The 23010-nt window shown below is 40.0% G+C and overlaps 1 protein-coding gene across 2 annotated transcripts; it reads left to right on the plus strand.

Moving 5' to 3' along the window:
- Positions 1 to 259: 259 nt before the first annotated feature.
- Positions 260 to 22393, plus strand: YPEL1 (yippee like 1). Of its 2 annotated transcripts, none has more exons than XM_062631450.1 (5): positions 260 to 413; positions 4020 to 4302; positions 15404 to 15447; positions 16853 to 16961; positions 17884 to 22393. In XM_062631450.1, the coding sequence occupies exons 2-5, from the start codon at positions 4186 to 4188 to the stop codon at positions 17971 to 17973; spliced, it is 360 nt and encodes a 119-aa protein (XP_062487434.1). In that variant the 5' UTR covers positions 260 to 413; positions 4020 to 4185; the 3' UTR covers positions 17974 to 22393. The 2 variants fall into 2 exon arrangements, with proteins under 2 accessions (XP_062487434.1, XP_062487435.1); XM_062631451.1 differs by lacking the exon at positions 260 to 413 and adding an exon at positions 488 to 731.
- Positions 22394 to 23010: the final 617 nt, after the last annotated feature.

Here is a 23010-nt window from a genome sequence, read left to right on the forward strand (position 1 = left end):
GCCGTGATTGGCTGCCGGCGGCGGTGGGAGCGCGTTTAACGGCCGCAGCAGCGCCGGGTAGGGGAAGAGAGGTGGCGGGGTGGGGGGGGAGGGAAGAGGAAAGCAAAACAAAGGCGGCGGCACCGGGAGCGTAGCAGGCACCATGCCCCGGCCGCCCCTCAGCGCTCAGGGCGGTAGAAGCGCTGCCGACCCCTGCCTATGACCCCTGCCCGCCGCCGAGAAGGGACCTTCGAGGCGAGCGAAGCCGCCACCCCGTCTTTGTTTTTTCGGCGAGGGCCCAGCGCTGAGCCCTCGTCGGCAGCCGTCTGAGGAGCGGGGTTGCCGCCTGCCCTCGGCCCCTGAGGGAAAGGGGGCCCGGGGACGCGCTGCTGCCCGGAGTCCGGGCTGGAGAGTGGAGCCGGCACGGCGCAACGGTGAGTAGCGGAGCGTGCGAGAAGCCGGCCCCTCTCCGTTTTGCGGGGGTATTTTTGTGGTGTTGGTGGGGGGAACACGGGCCGGGAGGCTCCTGCGACCGGAGCCCCCCGTGCTGCACCCCCGGCCGCGGTTTCCTGTGTGCGCGGGGCCGGGGCCGCCGAGGCAACTTTGGTGGCGGGAGGAGGGCTCGGGCGCTATTTATAGCGCCTGGAAATGACGGCAGCGCTGTCTGCCTGTAGCCTCCTAGCTACGGGGCGGGTGGCGGAGGTTTACATAAGTGAGGGGGGGCGAGGCCGAGCTCGGAGGGCAGGGGTCCGGTGGGTTTACCCCCTTCGCTCTTTCTCCTGTCCTGCCGCGGTCCCCGCCTGGGGCTGGCGGGAGCAGGTCTGCGCTTGGTGATGGCGTACAGCGGTGCCCGGCGGCGGGCTGGGGAAAGCGAGCCGGTGTTCCGCGGGATCGCCGCGAGTACGAGAGGAAAGGCACCGAGCGGCGTCACCCACAGCGGCGGCTTTGTGCTTCGGCGTGAGGGAGGAAGCGGCTCAAAACGTGCGCGGAGCCGCCGCTCCCTCCCGGCGGGGAAGCCGAGCCTCTGCCCGCAACTTTTCTCCTCGCGTATATATTTCCCCCTGTTATTTCTCGGTATCTAAAGTGCCAGTGAGGCTCCTGTGTGTCAACGGGTTTTTTGTGTCGCCCCTTTCCTTTCGCAGCAGTGACTTGCTGCTCCTCCCGGCGTTTCGGGGACGCCTTGCCGCCCCCCCCCGCCACGCTCATCGGGGTGTTTGTTTACACATCCGGGAGCCGCGCGGGGCGGGGCCGCTCCCCCCCGCCCATTGGCCTCCCGGCGGCCCTCCCCGGTGACGTCACGTGCGGGCGGCGGGACCGGGCTCTTAATTAATTATCCCCCTAATAGCGGCCCTGAGCTCTCGGGGCTGGAGGCCTCCGTGCCCGGGGCAGGGCCGCTGCCTGCGGGGCAGGTGAAGGCGCTCCAGCTCTGAGTCTGTGGCGAATACAGAGGTTCTGGGCTAATAGGGACAGACCGGCCACCAGAAACAGGGTCTTGACAGCGATTCGGAAATGACAGCAGCCTGCTCGCTCTCTTTGTGTGTAAATGGCAGGAGGCTGTATGCGCTTAGACTTGCAGTTTCTTTCGAATTCCTCGGATCTTCAGTAAAAACCTAGCTGTCGTGTGCATGACCAAAGCACAGAGTGTGGTGTCCTCTAAGAATAGGAAAGGAATAGTTGCTTCAGGTTTTTATAATGCTTTCCACGGAGTACTGAACAGCAGCCCTAGAACCTGCTGCTGCTCACAGCTATCGGTGAAGTCAGACTGGGTTTATTCACCATTACTAGAGTAAGCTAAGAAATGGTTTAAACTTTGAATCTTGCCTTCAGTGTCGCAAAGCAACAAGTTCTCCTAGGGCTGTGTATCAAACACTTAAGACTGCCTTCTTGTTGAAGAGAGCAGTATCAAATACAGTTTTTCAAAAGAGCATTGGAATTACTTTATTCCTGCAGTTGAAGAGCTCAGTATATAGACTGAGAAAGTCCAGGTTGCATTTACAAGCATGAATTAAAAAGAGCTTCTAGGAATGTCTTGAAGAAAAATGTTTTCCTCTTATGTTCAATTTGCTGAACTTCTCCAAGCTTTGAACTTGTGTTTCAGTTACTGATTGAAAGGGTCTAATCCAGAGTCACAATGTCTTTGATGGTGGTGCCTTTCATTCTGAAGCCCTGTTTGTTGAGTTGGGTGGTTTGTTTTTTTTTTCCCATTTCTGTGACATTAAATAGGATCTGTATCCTTTCGACATAGGAGCTCAAGCAGGGGATTTAGAGGGAGCCTCGTGTTTAACTTTCAGGACTGTATTTCTTAGGTTGTCTTTCTCCTATAATCTGTTGTCTCTAATAAATACAGCTTCATATCTAGCTGCTCTACAAATGCAAGCTGATTGGTTGGTTGTTTGGGGGTTTTTTTGTTTGTTGGGTTCCCCCCCACTGTAATCATTATTCCCTTTGTAGCCATAATTATCTTAGGACAATAGGTATACAGTGCTTGTTTAAATTACTCTATTAATAATTAAGTTCTGCTCTTCATGCTAACTGGGTTAGTATTTCAAACAATGATATTCCTTATCAAATCTTTTCTGCTTTTTAGTGACTGACAAAAGTCCAGTCGTTCTGATGTGTAGATAAATTCTTTGGATGGCAAAGTGTTCCCATTGTTGCTTTATTTTTTTTGCACTGCATGTTATGCTGCTTGTCTTGTTTGTAGCTTATCTCTGCCTGTGCAACTTCGTGTGTAAGAATTTTTGTTTTGGCAAGTCTTCCAGTAGTTCTTGACTCTCTTCTGCTGCTGTCAAGGTTAAGATTAAAGGGTTTGGTGTTAAAATCTTGCTGTGGCTGTTTCTTGTGCTAGGCCTGCTGTACAGATTACTTTCTCAAGTTGTCTTCTGAAGCACCGTGACTGCTTCCTATAAACAATCTTTAATTTATGTGGCTTTCATTATCTGCTCTATTTGTATTACAAGTATCCTACTGCTGGAAGAGTGGTTAACTGCTGCCCTATGTACAGTTTACAACTGTGATAAATGTTTTGCGTGCCTGTTCTAATAGCTGGATCAAGATACTGTAAACTCTGTATTGGCTCTCATTTCTGTATTTGTGCTATTGACCTACTCTGCCAGTCACCTGATAGCCAGTGACATAAGTGACTGTGCACTGTTCATGTTTGGGTTGTTCATTAGCTTGGTGCATATAGCCTGGTGACTGATGGCCTTTGACAAATCAATAGATGCTGTTATAAAGATTTAGATTCTGTAATTTTCAGGCAGACTCTTGAAGGCTTGCGTTTCCAGCCTGGCCAGAAGGTCTGGCCTTCTCTGTGCATGTAATAACTCTTAAAGGCACTCTCTGAGGATTAAGAATGCTGTTGGCTATTCTCTGTGTAGAACTGACCATGATTTTTATAGCACCCATCAAGACTATTCTGGTAGAATGGGGAAGTATCTAATTAGCTTTGATCAGGATACTACTCAAAAAGGTCTTTGGCTAAAGGCATAATTCTGCTGAGCTTGAAAGAGGAGGAGACATGGATCCTTGACTAGGGCGGCAGCATCTTGGTATTTGACTTAAAGCCAGGTGTGATACAGCAAGACTTTTGCTGAAAGCCAAAGTGCAAATATGTATTGTATGTTTAATGTCGGGCATGGCAAGTGTGTTCTAAGATTCCTTAGAATGGAAACATTGGAACTGACCACTTGAACTTTAAAAACAATTAGCTTTCTCTAATCCCCTGCCTCTTTGCTGTAATTTTCTTCATGAGTATCTTGAATCTTTCTGGTAGATTATAGAATGTGCTTGTGTTTTGTGAACTGTTTGAATCTCCTCCTTCATTACAAATGTGATGTAAAAGCCATTGGTGGAACAGAACTGGTTGTTGCCATATTGAATGGAACTTGAATTGTGCAGCTTCATAGAAAAAAGGGGCCTGTAGTGCAGCCTGGCATTTGCTCTAGATGACACTTTGCTTTATGTCTAGAGTTGTTGAATAACGAGGTTATTCTGGCCTTGTTGTAAGCTGCTAATTGTTCTGCTCTTTTCACTTGCAGGTTGTGACTGTTTCTCTTCTGTCATTTGTGTGGAAAGTGCCACACACACTCCAGAACAACAACGGCTTTTGCTTGCATATTCCAGTGTTTCTTTTGTCAGCGAGTTCAGCAAAGTTGTAATTCTTCAAGTGCCAGCCCTGAGCTGAGTGAGGAGCCACCAGCAGAGATGGTAAAAATGACAAAATCAAAAACGTTCCAGGCTTACCTGCCAAACTGTCACCGAACCTACAGCTGTATCCACTGCAGAGCCCATCTAGCCAATCATGATGAGTTGATCTCCAAGGCAAGTGGCTTGTTTAGAGACCTCATGAATTATTTGTTAACCAAAATGGTTATCGCTGTATTGCTGCTCCCAGTAGATAAGGGATGCAAATTGACACATACGTCAAAGTATCTTCCCTTGATTCACTCTTGGGTCATATATGCTGCATACAGAGGTCTGGGTATATTCTGGAAACTTTCAGTTTGACATAAAGGCTGTTCTAATGTATTCCCCATACTGACAAGCTCTGTGTACTGTCAGGTAGGTACTACTTGTGAGCTGTCATATCTGAAAAGGCTGCTAAGAAGAAAAGATGGATCTTTGGGTAGAGAAATTACTCTGGTTATGGTTATGCCAGATAAAGATTATTTTTGACTCTGACTGAAGGTCACAAAACTGGCTGTTTCAGGATGTTGCATTTCTGTTATGGAATCTGTAAACACACTTACTTCTGTTGTGTACCAGTTCCTAAGGAACATGATTAGCCAGAGCTGTTTAGAATAGTTGGACTGTCTGAGCTTAAGCTTAGAGGATGGGTGGGTCCTTGAAACAGGCTAGGCCTGTCCTTCTTACCTGTTCCTGGAAGAAACCAAGATTTGTGATGTATGAAATATGTAGGGAGGCTTGAAGTTTGGGATAAGTACTTGACAGACTGGTTCATTCTTTGCTTCAGATAAGCTCCTGATGAATTTGCTCTTAATGGTGTATTGGAGAAAACACTTCAGTTGCTTTTCTAAACCTCTTTCTAAGAGGGTGCTTTCTACATTACTGTTTTGTGAAATAAAATTTTAATGGCAAACCCATTAACTGTTGCTCCTGCCTGTTTGTGTGTTCAGCAACACTAAGGTGATGCTACTTCTTGGGTGCTGAAGAGATGATGGGGTTTGAGAATGCTGCTACTCCTGGTTTGTGGTTTTCCTTGGGCGAGGAGAAAGTACATCTGTTTGCGTATCCCTTACAAGGTTATATGGAAATAATGTGTCTTCCCTGTGCACTTTTCCTTGTTACTAATCTTTGTTTAGGTCTCAAGACAACTTTTTGATTCAAATAGTAAAATTGGTGACAGTTCTTGCCCATGTTGCTTACTGCTTGCTTCTGTTCTGCCTTTATTCTCTTCCCCTAAACAATTCTTTCCCTCAATGTAGTACATGTATTGAGGCATGGAACTGCCTATGTGACATCAAATGTGAAGCAATGGTCTAGCTACATGTATAAAATGATGTGAAGAAAAAAAAAAAGGGAGGCCTTGTTTTCACAAAATCAATTAGGTTGGAAAAGACCTGTAAGATCAAGGCCGACCTCTACCCCAGGACTGCCAAGTCCACCACTGAAACATGTCACTACGTTTTTTAAGCACTTTCAGGAATGGTGATCTCACCAGTTCTCTGGGCAGCCTGTTCCAATACCTGATCACCATCTCAGTGAAGAAATTTTTTCCTAATATCCATTCTACACCTCCCTTTTTTTGTTTTGCTTGTATTTGAATTTCATATGTTTCCATGTTGATTTCAGAATTTAAGGGTTATTTTTGAAACATGGGATTCTAAATTGCAAGGAATCATAGCTTTATTCCTACATGTTCTGGGCCAGAAATTGGCAGGGGGGGGCTAATATTTCCTGAGCTTCAGATTATAAATGCCTACAAAAAGAAAGAAACTTTGCTAGCTGTGTCTCTTGAGATGTATAAATTCACTGAGAAAACTTTATCCAAGAGCACATACTTCATAGGAAGCTCTTCTTCTAGTGGACTAAAGTTTTTTGCGTGTCTGCTTAATTGCCACAGCTACCACATGAGCTAGTTGCTCTCCAAAATCTTGGCAGTTTTAGCAGAATATTTTTAATATGTTCTTAAGCAAATTGCATGTTCATATTTGCTTCATAAATTTCAAACATTAAAAAAAATCAAATTCTCAATTGCAAACAGGGAGAGCTAAATTTATCTAATAAATAGAAATAGTTACTCCTAAGTTATTTCGGATGGTATTGGGAAGGATGTTAGGTATGGATTCTGCATCATTTCTGAATTGCATAATTTTTTTGCAGATATCTTAAAAGTTTCTGAATGCTCAGGTTACTATATACTTATTTGATAGCTGATCCATGTTCTGTCAGCTTAAGATTTCTTGCTTTATTGTCTCAATCTGTGTGGTTAGATATACACTTAAACATGAGGTGTATCTTATTTTGTGTTTTTGAAATAAAAAGAACATTTTCATCTATTGTATTTGGAGCATAGCTTTAAAAAACTCACCCTCCTTTAAGCTTAACTTCTATGTATTCTAAGAGTGGAGAAGTTCTTCTGATGGAAACAACTGCAAAGCAATAATAAGATACACTTGGATCATTAAAAATAAGTAGTGCTTTCCTGGGGAGTGGTGGGAGGAGATAAGATTTGATTGCTGCACATGAAAACACAGGTTGACCTAGAAAGTAAAAATTGAAGAAATATACTGGACAGTTGTCTGTAGACAGAACTGAAAACAATTCTAAGGTACAGTTAATCCTTTAATATGAATCCTGTTTCTGAATTTCTGTGAAAGTGCTATCATAAATGCACATTATGTGCAATTAACTTAGGATAATGAGTTTTTCATTTACACCAACAATATCTAGAATCCTTATAACTGTAACTACCAAGCCACTGCAAAAATACTTAAAATAACCTGAAGTGTAGCAGGCTGGTTCTATACAACCTGAAGTTAATGAAGAACAGTGCTGTTTCTGGGCTGGTTTGGATTTATTGATGGAGCAGAGCATTGGACTGCCCTACCTCATTCCCCCCTCCCACCTTACGTTGAGGGCATAATTAAAAGCTAATAGAAGCCCTGATTACGGGTTGCTTTGCTTTTTTCCAAATGATTACTGTACAGTCTCATTCCAGAACTGTAGTCCCCCAGATAATCTTCAGCATATAAAGACAAATGATATTAGCTGCCTAGCTGTAACCACTTTGTCTGGGTGTCATTGTACCTACACCCTGCATTTCCTGGGTATGTAGTGATTGTCCATTCTGCTGTATGGTCAGGGAAAAAGAGCCAAAATACATAGTATGCTCTTAATTTAAAGCAGCTACAACTAGTTTTCTAATGTGCTTTGAGGCATAAGCGTTTGTTATACTTGACACTATAATGTTTCAAAGTTCAAGATGAAAAGATGGGCTGTTCTACAAAGTAAGTGGTGTTTCTCTTAAATGTTGGTCTCGCTTGGAAAAGCAAAGAGTGCTGTGTATTTGTCAATCATCCCTTTGATTCTGTTCCCCAGAATACAATACTTCAGAGTTGCAGTTCTTCAGTTTTTGAGAACTGTTGATGCCAGTTGTCTGACAGGAATGATGGCGTACACGAATCACCTTTTCATATTATTTCTGCTCTGTTTGAGCAGCAGGATCTTTCTTTCTTTAGAATTGATCACAAAGCTCTGTATCCTCCACTCCCCCCCTTGTGTCCTTGCTGGTGAGAAAATGGCAACCAGGAGCCTTGGCAGTGGCTTAGAAATAAGAATGCAGACTAATAAGATGGTATAAAAACATTACCTGCACAAATGAGTTCATCATTAGTAGCTTTAGTTTTCTGTGCCACTCTGAGATGACTCAACGTGTTGCCTAGTATTCAAATCAAGTCGGGTGTTGGTAAATAGAGAGTATGCTTCCAGCTGCTTTCACTCTGTAACCTTGTGTTTTCTGCAGCAAGGAGGGAACTTGGGGAAAGGGGAGGAATGGGAAGAAGGCTGATCGAGTACATAGGAGTTCCAAACTAGGCTGTAATCAGCAGCGTAGATGTTGACAAACGTTAGTCTCTACAGCTGAATGAATGCATACATATATGAACAGTTGCCATAATAATTTATAACTCCAGTCGTCTTGGAGAAGACACCGATTCGAAGGGCGCATAATAAACCTGACAAGCTCTAGATGACTTAATTGAAATGAGTGCAGTTTCGAAGCAGTGTTAAGTGTGTCTTGAACGCTGCTGATCTGCACTGTTAACAAGTCTGCAAATGCTGGATTTTCTGTTTCTTTGGACAAGACTTCGAAGTGAAGGTTAAACATGATAAAAACCCCAAACCCAGCTATTAGGAGTATGCCAGTCTTCACGACACTGGAATGGGTTGCCCAGGGAGGTTGTGAATGCTCCATCCCTGCCAGCGTTCAAGGCCAGGTTGAACAAAGCCTTGGGTGAGATGGTTTAGTGTGAGGTGTCCCTGCCTATGGCAGGGGGGTTGGAACTAGATGATCTTAAGGTCCTTTCTAACACTAACTATTCTGTGATTCTACGATTCTATGCTCAAAGCACAGGGGAAGAATGTGCAGCTTACTTGTTTCTTTAAAGAAGCAAATGCATATCCTACTGTGACTGCAGGCACAGAAGTAACCTCTGTCAGCAAGCAGCCACAGGTCTTAATAAAGAATAAGGCAAAATTTGATGCCATAGGAGGCACTTGTTTGATTTAAAATGTTCAAATAACAGATAAAAAGCTACCAAACATTTTATGGTAATAATAATTCCAAAAATCCCAACAATTTAAAAAATGGACATAATTAAGTTTTGAGGGGAAACTTCCGTAACACACTTTGAAGTCCAGGGGAGGTTGCCACTCTTGTGTCATGTACAAAATATATGTGCTGTTCTTTAAGTGATTCTGAGGTAACTTTTTTGAAAGGCTTAACTGAAAGAGCTTTCTTCTGATTTGCTTGTAAATGGTAGAAAATGTGCAGTGATTATTAACAGCAGTTAATTTTACAGGAGGCAAATACTGCTTCAGGAATGAAAGTTCCAAAGCACTTGCAAATGGCTTGTGCCCACGAAGTTCCAGTAATTTAGGCATTCAAGTACAGTCCAACAAATGACAAAGAAATACAAATACTTACTGGAGATCTTGGAACCTAGTGGATATATTGCAAAGGATAATGCTTTATTACTCAAGGTTGACCAGCTTGAAAGACTGTTGAATCGTCTTACGTTGTGCCTTAATGCTCGGTATGGAAGAAAATCTGGATTACTTTGAGCAGATGCTTGTATAAATACTGTCACTTTCTTCTGTCTCATTCATTGTAAAGCATATCTGACCAGAGGGGAAACAGGCAAATGAAGTCACAGACAAGACTAGATGTGTCAATATTTGCAAGAACAAGTTCTGCATAAAGGTATATATATATATACACATAACTGTCATTGACTTCACTGGGAAATCCTTGCACCTTATGTGTAAAAGAACAATCTTGGTGATTAAATTTAGTTCTCCGAGGCATTCTGTATGTCTGCTGTTATATTATTGATGAGAAGGAAAAGTCTTCAGCTTAAATAGATGCCAAAGCATTTTTAGCCTTGCTTAGCAATCTGTGGTTATGTCATCCACTGTTTAACAGATGAATTCAAGATGAACTTTTTAAAGATTTATTGTCTTTAAGTAAATATGCTGTCCTTAGCTTGATTCAATTTGGTAATCCCCCTTTGCTTATGATATAAGGAGTACTTGGAAGGATAGTTGGAACTGTTGTATGCTTGAAGGCCATTTTTGTTTCCTGCTGAAAAAGTTGAGAATGGGCCTCATTTCATAAACACTCTGGTGATACTTTTTTTTTCTGAAGAGGCTTCTAGTTTCTTGGGTTGTGGTTTGGGTTTTTTTTTTTTTCTATTGGGGGAAAATAAATCCAGCTTTTGGAAGTGAAGCAATCTTTGAAAAACAGCTAAGAATAGATTTGAAGGTTTAAAGGAGCTGGAAAGTGCACAAGGGAAGTGTTCTACTCGTGTTTTGGCATAATCATGTCTGAAATACGTTCAAGATGCTGTACAACTCGGCTTGTCCTGCCTGACAAAGTTGCCTTTTTGTGAAATATCATTTGCCGAATCTGCAGACATGCAGTTTCTGGGGTGGATTTTTTTAAACTTTGTTTCTGCCTATTGAACTTTATAGCTGGCTTTACTAAAACCAGTAATGAAAAATCAGAATGAAAATCTATGCTTTTTAACACGATGAATATGATCAACAGCATTGCCTGTAGTTGTGTACGGTATTAAGGAGCTGGATCTGAGCGAAATATCGTATGGAGCAGCTTGTGTTTCTGGATTGTCTTTAGAACACTGCCCCTAAGAATACTGTCTTTGGAATTACTCAGTAGCATTTGTTTGAATTGCATATTTGTTCAGAATACTAATCCAGGTTGATCCATCTTAGCCTGTAGAGTGAAGTCGGGTGAATGTGAAAGGAAACTCAGGAAAATGAAACAAAAAAAAAATGGGCCATGGACTTCTCTCATTTCCAGTCTTTAAAGTTGTCTTTCTGCGTTATGAGTAGTTTCCAAGCTACTTATAACATACTCATACTGTTAATGCCATTCTGACTTGCTTATAATAATGCCTGCCGTACTTTTAATATATGCTAAGATGGCAGTTTCTCTGGGTGTTTTTAATGGAGCATGATTTCTAGCCGTGCAATCTAATCCCATCTGTGGGGAATAATTAATTGTATAAGCTTTTTAATAGCTTCTCTCCCCCAACTCGTGCCCTTAGGTATGCCATGGGGCAGTAAATACGTGTTCTGCTTAACAGATAACTTCATTTTTTCCTGGGTAAAAAGCTAATCCTGGTGTTAGAGGTAATGATGGGTTTAGTTTAGAAGCATAGATCATATCTAATTTTGCAGGTATGTACTAGGGTCTGAGTGAAACATTTGTAAGGTTTCTTTACTACAGAATGTATTGATGACAGAGGTCTGTCATCTGACTTGAAAAGATCCTAATACCAAACTGTTCTTGCAGTTGACCTTAGCACAGTTGAACAGTTTTGCTTATGCAATCAGACAGTCTAGATACTTCAAACTGTACTAAAACAAAAAGTTAATGGATCTTGTAGATCTTCTTGTAGGAATGGACAAAGATGTGGATTTTTTTAGGGGAAAAGTTAATTCATGCATCAACACAATATTAATTGAGGACCGTGAAAAAGCAGACTTAAAGCAAGTTTGTTATAACTGCAGATACTGAGCTGATAAATTGCCCAGTTTCTATGTTAAAAGTCCTGGTTGATGTGAGCCATTATTGATGACATTTGGAGGTCACACTTGCCACTATTTTCTAATAGCTCTCTACTGGGTAAGACACATTTAAGACTCAGTTTTAATAGAATGTTCTGGTTTAAGTGTGATTTATATGTAGTGCTAACAATCTTGGAAGTGCTGAACACACCTTGCAAAGTAAAAGCTTGCATTTGCATAGGTGGTGTTTATTCTTCAGAGAAGCAGTTTGTCTGGAGACTGGTTTGAACAGTTATGCCTGTTAGTCCTTGACACTGCCATTTAAAAGACTCCATTTCCTTTGAGGAGTTGACACGCAAGACATTTAATCTGACAGTCTCTTAAAATTCATATCAGTATAACTGAATCGCACAGTGCAGAGTGTGAGAAACTTAGTGCTGGTAAAAACAAATGTTTGTTCAGTATTCCTTTTTTCTGGTTATGCAAAATACTTTGTTTATAACCAAGCTACAAGCTTAGCAAGCAGGGTGCTGAAATGAGTTGGCTTCTTTTAATTTCTAGTAATGGGATGCATCAGGAAGTAAAGCTCTGATATTAAATCTTTCTTACACCTGTTATTAGGTGGAACCTTCATGTGTTAATCAATATTCTATGGTCAAGAGAATGCATATGTGACAGATGTATATCTATATACAGGTTTTGGAGAACAAAGCTATTCATGTGAGTAAGAAACTGACTGCCAGACTCTGAGGAGTTAAGAAATTCATAAGGAAAAAGCCATGGGAATTTAAAATTTTGTATCTTTACTGCACCCTATGTATAAGAGTTCCCATGGGTGAATTGCAGGTATTAAATGCTTAGTGACACACTGATGATGTGGTTGAACTGCCTAGACCCTTGTTCTATATTCCCAAACACAGTAATGCAAGTTGCTGCAGGTTGCTCTTCAGCTGTCTGTAAGTGATGTAAACATGGAGGAACTCACTCTTCGCAGCTGGGCAAAGAAACAGTTGTTCTATGGCATGTAAATACGATATTTAGCTTCTCAACATGTATGTTGGTAAGAAAGATGGTATCAGCCAAACTCTGCTAACAGGAAGCTAGAGAAGGTGGGAGTGGAGGAGGTTTTCACAGTGGGATGTTTGTACCCCTGTCCTAGGAGAAGGTTCTCCCTCCACTCTACCTTGATATCCTGAAAATTTGAAGGTAATAAATATGACCATTTCTGAGGGGGAAAACCCTACGAGGAGAGTACAGTATATTTAGGGCAAAAAAGCAAGTGCTAGAAAAGTAATCTTTAAAAATATATCAGGATAAAAGAAAACAAGCAATACTTTCCAACCTGTGCTTTGTATTTCATTTGGCTAGAACTGTTTTTCAGCTTATGAAACAAGAGAGGGGAAGAGCTGCTTTTTCTGCTATTTCTGGCATCCTGCTGCTGCCCTCTGCTTAATTTTGAGAAATGCAGGGTCAAAGGAGAGCTTTTATTAGGTGATGTTAAGTCAAGACTAAACATAAACTTGGCAGAAATAATTGCATATCATAGCTCAGTAGGTCTTGTGACTGCTGATTTGTTCTGGAGGCTTTTTTGGTTCTTTTTTTTTCCTCCCAGCTAGCTGGGAACTTCAAGTATGGCATATACATAGCTTACAAGTTATTGCGTAGAACCAGACAAGAACACCCTCCACATTAATTTGTATGTGATTGGCATGTGTAGTTACATGTAAATGTAGAAATTAGCATGATAAATTTAACAGGAGACAGTAGTTCTTGATCAGTTTGAAAAAGGATTCGTGAATTCTAATTCAGAACATAGAATTTTTAAAGCAAGGAGAAATTACTGCAACTTTTAAGAATTTTTACAGTAGCTTAACAAAAAATAATGTCATTGTGGCTTTGAAAGTTCTTTTTCTTAATTTTGGGTGCATGGAACAATAATGTTCTAGTTTTAAGTTTGCTTATAAAAGAGTAAGAGAATCATTAAAGCGTTTGCTTTTTTTCTTAAATTTTGGGGTTGCGCAGCTGTAGTTGTCTCTAAATTATTGTGTATTGACTCAGGCTGGTTACTCATTCAGTAATGGACAGGTTTTGAGAGTATATACATTAATAGTCTTTATTTTCATCTGCAATAAGCATTCTCTGCTTCGTTACTGATTGTGAGGTTCTAATTTAGAGAGCAATGCTTGTATAGAACCTACATACTAGGTTTTGTACCATTCTGCCAGTTTTGTGATGCATGTTTAAGTATCTCAGGAGAGCTGAACTGGGGTTTTTGTTTGTTTTAAAGGAAGGTGTAAGGATTACTTTCTGGCAGAGCAGTTCAGACTGTACTGAACTGAATCTCCCCTTTCAGGGTCAGTCCTACCTGAAGTTTTAGCTTTCACTGTACTGCATAGCCTATCTTTTTTTCCTTGCCTTGTGAAAAATAAGACTTCCAGCTAATGGAGAGAGTACCTTTTCTTTTGTCTTTGCTATAGATAGAGTCATACAATCATTTAGGTTGAAAAGGCCTGTAAGATGTTTGAGTCCAACTGTTAACCTAGTGCTGCTGAGTCCACCACTAAACCATGTCTCAAAGTGCCGCATCTACATGCCTACAGGTGCCAGCATTGCTACTTAGAGTAGTCTAAAGTCATGGATTTCTTCTAACATTCTTTGTTGCAGTATATAATCTGGTTAATGATGATGAAAACTGTTCCTTGGTATATATTTACCTTTTACAATTTTATTTTTCCAAACTATTCCAAGTAGTTAAGATAGAACAGTTACTGTGTTGCTGATCATTAGGCTATCAAAGTACCTATTTGGTGTCAAGTGACTTCTTAATTGTGTAGCTAAATACATGTCAAGAAGCATCCATTGGAGGAAGGTCCTTCTGCCTGTACTTCAAGCCTAATGTTACTAAAACCATTCAAAAATACTCAGAGTGAGATTTTCCTAACAAAACCTTCCAGGTTGATCTATGTAGGTTTCTGAAGAGTTGGTCTCTGATCTTCAATACTAGAACTGCAAGGATTCTTAAAAACAATTGTACTTTCTCTTCATCACGAGTAATTTATTTTCTTTTGAAAGTAGGTTAGGGAAATTCTGGAAAAAAAAGTACTTTAAGGCAGTTTTGGGATTTCTTTTTAAATGGAATTCAGTATGGAAGAGGAAAAAAGTAAACTCCATTTCAGTGTGATCCTGTTTGAATGGGAAATAATGACTCTGTCTAAATTATCAAGTAATTTAAATACAGAAGAAACATAAACAGATGAAAGGAGTGATGTTCTTACATATGTTTTGAATGTTTTACCTATGGCTGGATCTGGTCTGCTCACAAGTTCTGCCAGGATGTTTGTAGCTCAAGGCTGTCTGATCAGAGGTTCAGGCCTTTGTGTCTTCATTAGCATTTGTAGAGTGCACAGTAGAAGAGCTTCTGGTTTAGTTCTGTACAGAAGGAGCAGAGATGTAGTTCACAGGCACTGAAACTGCTCTGCAAGCAAAACCAAGCCCCAGTACGTGTGGTTGATCAGGGGTTTTACTTCAAAACTGCGCTACTGCTCTGAACTAAAACATTGATTTAGATCCAGCCAGGAGGGTCTAACCGTCATGTTTTGTCCACAATCTATCAGGAATGGGAGAGATTTGAAAGCATATGGCTGTGTTGGTACATTTGATGATAATTGTTTTATTAAAATAAAGCCAAGCTTATAAACTGATCAGATGCATTTCCCGAATACCGTATGCTGGTTTCATGCTTGGTGCAGAATTTCCCTGGTCTAACATCAAATGATGCAATAAAACTGAAATAAATCATCTTTTGGGAATAATTCCTTTTGAGTTAAAAGCAGATTATTTTAATTAGCCTAAAGGATGGCTAGGAAAATGAGAATTGGTATTTTGCAGAAGGGTAGGGAAAAAGTATGTTTTGTTTGCGTTATCAGTGTCTTATTTTGAGACTCAAAATAGTTGCTAAAAATCTGATATGGATGAAAACTTTGCTGACCACGCATTCCTCTAAAGAATTGGTATAAACTCATTCATCTGAAATAGTTTATATCTGTATTATATGGATACGCCTACTAACACAACCCTCTGGAACTGTTTTTTGTTTGGTGGGGGCTTTTGTGTTTATTAACAAGTGCATTTTTCTTCTTCTTTTATGCAGTCCTTCCAGGGAAGCCAGGGACGAGCCTACCTCTTCAATTCTGTGTAAGTATGTTGTTGTGTACGCTGCCTACAGAGTGTGGTTTTATTTGTATGCTTCACAAGTGGATGTCGCTGCACTTTGCCCTCTTCTTTTTAACATTGGCTTTACCAGCAATAGTTATTGCAGAGCTTCTGAGCTGATTTGTAAGTATCCCTTTGCACATACTAGTTTATCTTATATTTTAAGCAATTCTGCTAATAGCTGAAAATTTAGAGGAAGGTGTTAATATGGAATTCATTCCATGTACGTAATGGTAACTGACTTGTTCTGAGATATTCCAGATGTCAGAATGCATTGTGTGACTAAATTTGCTTTAGACAACTCTGCTGAAGTCTAAAGAAGAATTTTCCAGTGTGATAAATACATTTACAGTTTAATGTTTCAGTGAACTTGGGGCATCTTATATGACCTTGAATATTGTAAATGTGCTAGAGCTAAAGGTCTCTGTGATCTTATCATGCCTAATATTTGCAATTTTAGGCACGTCCTACCCATGATATAAAGCTCTCTGAATTTGCTAATGGATTTATTTTAAGCTTCTAATATGCAGAATTGCATTTTTGTCTTTATTTTTCAGCAGTTTAATGTGTTTCAGCTTTTTGGAGAAAGAAATGCAGTTAAGTGTCTTAGTCTATTTTAGACTGGGATAATGGAGCTGTAACTGCAAAGGATTTGATTGCAGATCCTCGAAATTCTTTTTATATATAGTTGTTAAATGGTGACTTCGGACTTCTAGTATAATTGTAGTAGGAAGAATCTGGTAATACAATAGCAAAAATGGCAACATTTTCCTCTTGTGTAACACTGTCTAAAAACTTGGTTTAGTCTTGCCTCATGTTTTCTGCATAGACTCTTAGTCATTACAAAACTAGCTTGATGCAGTACTTTATGGGATGTTTTGTTTTGATACTGCTGTTTGTTCATCGTGGCTTACTTTGCTGATCTGTAGCAAAGAAATATTTATGAGGCTTTTTCCTTGCTGCTATTTTGGAGTTGGTTCTAAATTCAGCTGTACCAGTGCTGATTTACTGGTACAGGCTCCCATTATAAAGGTCTCAGATTGGTTTTGAAGAAAAGCCTGGAACTGTAGAGGTGTCCAGTTACTGCTTAGTGTTCTATTCTTTTAAAGTTAACTATTTAGCCTGTCTTTGTTGATGAGAGTAAGTGGGCATCACAGTTGGCTGTTTAGACTAGCCACTTGAAAAGCTCAAACCAAAACCCTTTATAGCTCCTGTCCTTCGTCTCAGTGTAACGCAGGAAGTTACTTCTACAGCACTGAATAAGTTAGGCACTTTTCTGCAGAGACAAAAAAAATAGCATAAAAAGAAAAATAAAAGGTGGATTACAGGGAAAAAAAGAAACACTCATCCAGTTAATGTAATATGTAATTTCTCTGGGTTTTTTCAGGGTAAACGTGGGCTGTGGTCCAGCAGAGGAGAGAGTTCTTCTGACAGGTTTACATGCTGTAGCAGATATCTATTGTGAAAACTGTAAAACCACTCTTGGATGGAAATACGTAAGCAATATACTTAAGTCTTTAATAGATGTTTGTATGTTGAAGCACAGATACTTGAGTAGCACCTATACTGATAGTTAGGTGAGTTAGCTCCAGTGCTTTTGTATGTATCAAGACTGTACTACAGTTTTGCTTCCTTACATTACTGGAATGCTGTAGTAGATAATGTTATTCTGGATCGCAAAACAAGTATGAGCTATAGGTGCTATTACAGTTATCTAATACTAATATCTTTTTGCAAGATTACCAACCACATACACTAAACCAGGTAGAAGAAATTGTCAAAGTGAGTCTTTAATTTTTAGGGTTGCAAAAGTTGGCTCATATAGCAAAAGAATATTTTACAGTAAATGGTACTGAGCATGTTTACACTGCTTACAATGAATGTGCACTTAATTCTGTTGTTTGACAAGTTATATGTGTGCTTGCACAGTTACCTGCAACACTTGCAGATGTTGCAAGCTTGATGCTTTGAAAACGTTAGTTTCTGGGTGTTGTATGTAGGATTTTCATTGATTCAGTACAGCTTCAGATCTTACAGAAAGAAGCTGTCCTAATGCATTCCCTCTGATGACTATAGAGGAGAGCTTTTGAAAAGTTCCTGTTCCTTCTTTTCCTTGCTTCTGGGAATAAGGAAATTCACATAGCATGCCACAGTCTAGCCTTCACTTGACAAAAAAGGGAAGTTCTAAAATAAGACCTGTTGTGCAGTGGATTTGCTGATTCTGCTTATGAAGTTTACTCCTATTTCCTTCTTAACCCTCTTCATCGTTTGTTTCTTCCCTCCTGCCCTGGATTCGCTTTAACCAGTATGGGATGTTAACTGGAATATCTCCTGGTTTGTATTTTTAATGCAAGTTTGATGTTTAAAATACTTTATTTCCCCAGTTTAATTTAGTGTCTTGATTTTTCTCCTTTGCAGGAACATGCTTTTGAGAGCAGTCAGAAATACAAAGAAGGAAAATTTATCATTGAACTTGCCCACATGATAAAAGACAATGGCTGGGAGTGAATCATAACTTTTTTCCTTCTGTTTGGACAATATTCTGTGGAACATGCTTTACAAAGACTAACGCAAAGTAAAGGAAGAGCTTGGCTAGATTGGCCCTGAGAGTATCACTGAACTCTGAAACCTCACAAATGAGTAGTGTAGTGTAAGTGGCTATTTCAGGCCATGTTTGCCTTTTCTCCTTGTGTAAGTTCCCTCTTTTTGTAAGTGTATTATTGTGTGAACAGTTGTTTTGGAACATTTTGGATGACTTTTTTCTAAACTCTCTCAAACTAGAGAAACAGTTCACTAATTGAAAGCAGATTTTACTGGTTAGCATCTATCTCTGACCTATGCCTTTAATGCTACCTTCTGCTGTGCATGCTTCTTGCCTAAACACGTACACTCCAGTCCTGTAGAAGTTCTATATCTGAGCAGTCCGAAAGAATGTATGGGATGGGGTGCTTTTTTATATGTAGCAATTTCTGATGTGTTTGGCAGTGAAGAGGATGCAGTATTGTAGTTATTGATTTCTTTTTTAAATTTGAGTGTACCACAACCTATGTACATCTTGTAGGTGAATTGGTTAAAGGTACAGTGCTCACTTAAGAAAACTATTTCAGTTGCACTGACTGAAGTTAGCAGATCTCAAGTTCTTAGGAAAGGTTATGCTACAGGTTTGGTATCTTAACAAAATACCTTAGAAGGATTTTAAATCAATAATGCTACAGAATATGTTCATTTAAGACCAACATATTCCCTAAGGAGTTTGCTGGATAAGAAATTTATAAAACTATAGCTTGCAAGATTAAAAAGGCAAAAAAAATAAAAATGCATCTTCTATTTTGGAAAAAAAAATGCATAAAAATTAGTCGGTGTATTAGAAAAAAAGAAGTTTTGGTACTGTACCTTTGCCAGTAACAGGGACTTGCGCATCAGTAAAGTTTTATGGCTGGTTCCATGTAACTGTATAGTCCTAATGCACTGGACAAAGAGGTTGATATTGAGGAAACTTGTTTAAGTACTCTGCTTCTGCTACATTGCAACAAAAATATTTATTTTTGTGAGAAACGGCCAGAGCCTATGACATGAAAATTACTGTAGTACCTGTAGGAAAAGGAGGTAATGAGAGAGAAGGGAAGTTTGGCTCAGTTTTTCATAGACTGAAATAACCAGATAGTTTTTAAAGCTTGGGGGTGGGGAAAGGGTTTGTTGGTTTACTGGCTAAATCATCCCCAAGTACCTTTTTATAATAAATTATATGAAACTCACCTTCTCTTTTGTTCTTGTGCTGTTTCTTAAATGGAATGAGTTAATGAGAGGAACTTCTGGAAAGTGTATGCACAGTGTTAACTGTTGGTATCTGTGCATGCAAATTCTGAGCAACTATGAAAGAAATGCTCTACATAAAATTGCTAACTTTTATTTCCAAATGAAACAGGCTCTGAAAAGTTTTTGTATTTTAATCCTTTTCATTATTGAGGAAGAAATGTTTGGGAAAACCCCTTGAACACTACATAAGTACTCTAACTGAACAGTATGGAAGCCTTGCAATACAGAATCGTTTTCTCTCAATAACAATTCTAATATGGCACCTGCAAAATAAGCCAGAGGTGCTGTTGCTGCTGTTAGGTTTTTGGGAATCTCTCATAGGCTTTCTGAACTCTGCTGCACTTTAGAAATTTCATCATACCTGAAAAATTACGCCAATGGGTAGGGGCAATATAAATCCTTAAAACCAGCGTTCCAGTGTCCTTCTGGAGAGGAGGGGTGAGAAGAAAGTTCGCCCATGTGTACACGTTCTCTGTGATGCAGGCTGAGTAAACTGCATGCAGGATGTTGTAGTGATCTGTACCTACGAATTGAAAATGTAAGAATTGGAGAAGTAGTTAAAGCTGTTGGGTTTCAATGCAAACACCTGAGGTGATAACAGTTGCTTTCAATCTGGACTTTGTAGCTTGCACTTACTACTTAATGTTCACATTGTGAGCCTTCGAGTCTCCTTTTAAGCAATCTCATTGATGCAAGATGGGCTTTGGTGTTGCCCGTCTCTTGATCTTTTTGACCTGGAATTCTTGGGATTTTGTTTTCCTCCATTTTAATGTATGCTGCCAACAAAGAGGGCACTAAGACATATATAAGCAAAGCGTTTGTGTTGGCTTCAAAGTCCAGTTGCAATGTTGATACTTGTGAGCGTGCTTATTTGAAGTTTGGGCATCTTTGGGCTTCTCTTACTTCCTGGCTACAGACTTGCTGATGCAGTACACTGGACTGAAGACAAAAGTAATGGCTGCTTTTCAGTAGAGAGTTGAAATTAAAGAAAATATGTAAAAAAAATTCTCTCTAGAATTGGGGTTTTGGCTGTCTCGTGTTAGTACATTAATGCTGTCTGTAACAGTCTGATGCTACTTGGATATTCAACCTCTTTTTTCAGTGCATTGTTTATATTTCAAACTGGACATTTTCACCAAAACCTTAATTAACTTTGATGCCAAAGGTTGGGACTTCATCAAGTGCTTAGCACATAGAGCTTCAGACTACTGGCATAAAGAGTTAATGACCTATGTATGATGTTTGTGGCTTTTAAGAGAACCAAACAAAGCAATATTCTTTTTGGTCTTTTAAGAGTAGATGCTTAGGAGGACTAAAGAATAGAACTAGTACAGAATTGCTATTTCATGCTGCCATGTAACAATCCTTGAGACTCATTCTATTGAGGGAATATGTGAATTTTCTTTCTGTGTTGCTTGGCAGTGGCAATGATTATTTTCTTCCCTTACAAAGATCTAGAGGGTTCTTGTTACTGGTTTTGGTGAAAGTAGGATCCAGATAGCAATGGCTGCTGGTGATGTGAAGGGGTCAGTCTGGTCACTGAACCCCTCCAGCAGTCATTTGAAAGAAAAATAAACTTACTTGAAAAAAAATTTACTAAAGCATTTTCCCTCTAACCAATTTTTGTAATATATTAAAGATTATATTTAAAGTTTGTATGTGTTTTGCTCTGGGCAAGTTTACTTCCCCTCCAACTTGAGCACTTTTGTTACTTGTACTGGTAATTTTTATTGTTGGTCTTAACATTTATTTTGTATTTTGTTTTTTATAAACTGTAACAAAAAGCTTTTGTGAACCTTTCGTTTCTTGCTGGCTCTTTCTTGGACCAAATGAACTGACTATGAGCTGGCTTAGAAGAAATGTTCATTGGGATGCATAGGAATTTGCTAGCAAAAATGTACATGTATTGAAAGTTGGTTTGGTTTTGTTTTTTCCTCTGAACCTCTAAAGCCACGCCTGTCCTAAAGTAGTTAATCATCATTTGATGTGATTCTAGCAATCTGACCACACGTTCTCTGTTGAGGTCCAAACTAAAGGCTGTAACAACAGTGTTCCAGGCCTGAGTCTGCCTCCAAACACTAGAGTTACTCTTTGGCTGGTCACTCGTAAGAACCTTTTTGATGACTCAAAGGCAATGCTGCCATCTATAAAGATTCTGTTAAGTTGCAAACTTGCTGTGAAATAAGCTGCAGAATTTGGCAAGGGATTGCTGACCCATCAACCTAACCACTCTTGCTGTGTGCTTTTAGTGGTCTAGTAATCCCAATTTTGTCTGCCAGTGAAAAGGGCCAGAATATGAATTTCCCCTGTTCATTGTAAGATCTACAGTGAAAAACTGTATTAATTGAAGTTTGTGGTAATTCCATCTGAATTTCCCACACGCAGGTCCTAGTATGATGGCCAGTCTGGGTGGTACACCTTGCATGCTTGCAGCCTTTTGCAACCCATGGGGAATGCAGTTTATGAAATTCCTTTGAATTAAAATCTCTGAGGTTCTGACATGGTCATCGCTGCTCCCATAACCAAATGGTCATCCATATTTCTTACTGGTGTATCAAGTTAGTGCAAGAGTTCATGAATGCTGTGTGGATTTATGTGCATTCATTTTCGGTGGATTTATGCTTCCCTCTGAGTAATGCTTGTAGAGTTTTTCTGCACGCTCATCTCAGCAGTCAGGTTGCAACAGTAGTGCCCTACAGTCTCACAGACCAAATTTCAGACATCTCCATTCTTTGGTAATGGCGATGAGTGGAAGAAGCTGTCAAATTATTGTTAAACTTTTTGGACACTTCCTTGTATTTCATTGAGACTCATGTTAAGCCAACCAGCAGTATAAAAACTGTAAGTATAAAAACTTACTGCAGAAGGAACAGATGCTTCAGAGGTTTGTTTTAAAAGGCTGTTACAGATGGTTCAAGGCCTAAAGCATGAGTCGTAAGTGGCAGTTGAGTTGTGCCTCATTGTTTCTTAAACTCTTTACAATGCTTTCTTTTACAGGTGACATGGCTGTGTTGCTGTTTTGTCCTAGCAATACTGTACATCATTTGTTGTTTCACTATATTGTATCTACTTGAGGTATCACAATAAAAGCTTTCAGTTGTTTTGTTGAGTTGTTGGGTTTTGTACTATCCTTTCTTGCTGATTGAATTCTCATGCTTTATTATCTGACAAGGCCAGAGAATAAAGCAGTGCTCTTAGTTGCTCTTAAAAACATCTGAATATGGGTTGAATATGATTTGTGTGGTTTTAAGACTGCCACTAAATGTTTGGGTTTTTTCCTTTCACTAATCTTTCCAAAATACAGAAAGTGGTGTTGCTGCTTTTAGACCTTTTGCCTATTCTGAGCCAATCATGGAACCTTTGTGAAGTGCTTTCAAAAACACACTGAGCACACCCCAAACCTAACTGTCAGAGAAATTGACGGAAGTGTGGCTGTGCTTTCTGTTGTTTTAACTTGGTCATCTATAGAGCAGAAGAGCTCTGATCACAGGCACTCAACCTGTTATTTCTGCTTTGGTTGGGAGGAACTTCTTAGTTCCTGTAATCACATTAATGGTCTTCTTGCACGTCCCCACTGTGGGTCAGTAACAAAGATGTGATGAAAACTGGTGGTCTCTCTCCAAGAGCCCAGGTCACAGCAGGCTTTGTATTGACTCAGATTTATTCCACCTGGGTATTTGCAGGAGGTACAGAGTGTTGTGTGTGTAACTGGGGAGGGCTCCCACCAAC

This window comes from Pezoporus occidentalis, unplaced genomic scaffold (assembly GCF_034315485.1).
Source record: "Pezoporus occidentalis ecotype Australia unplaced genomic scaffold, CSIRO_AGI_Poc_V1 ctg37, whole genome shotgun sequence".
In the NCBI taxonomy this organism is placed as follows: domain Eukaryota; kingdom Metazoa; phylum Chordata; class Aves; order Psittaciformes; family Psittacidae; genus Pezoporus; species Pezoporus occidentalis.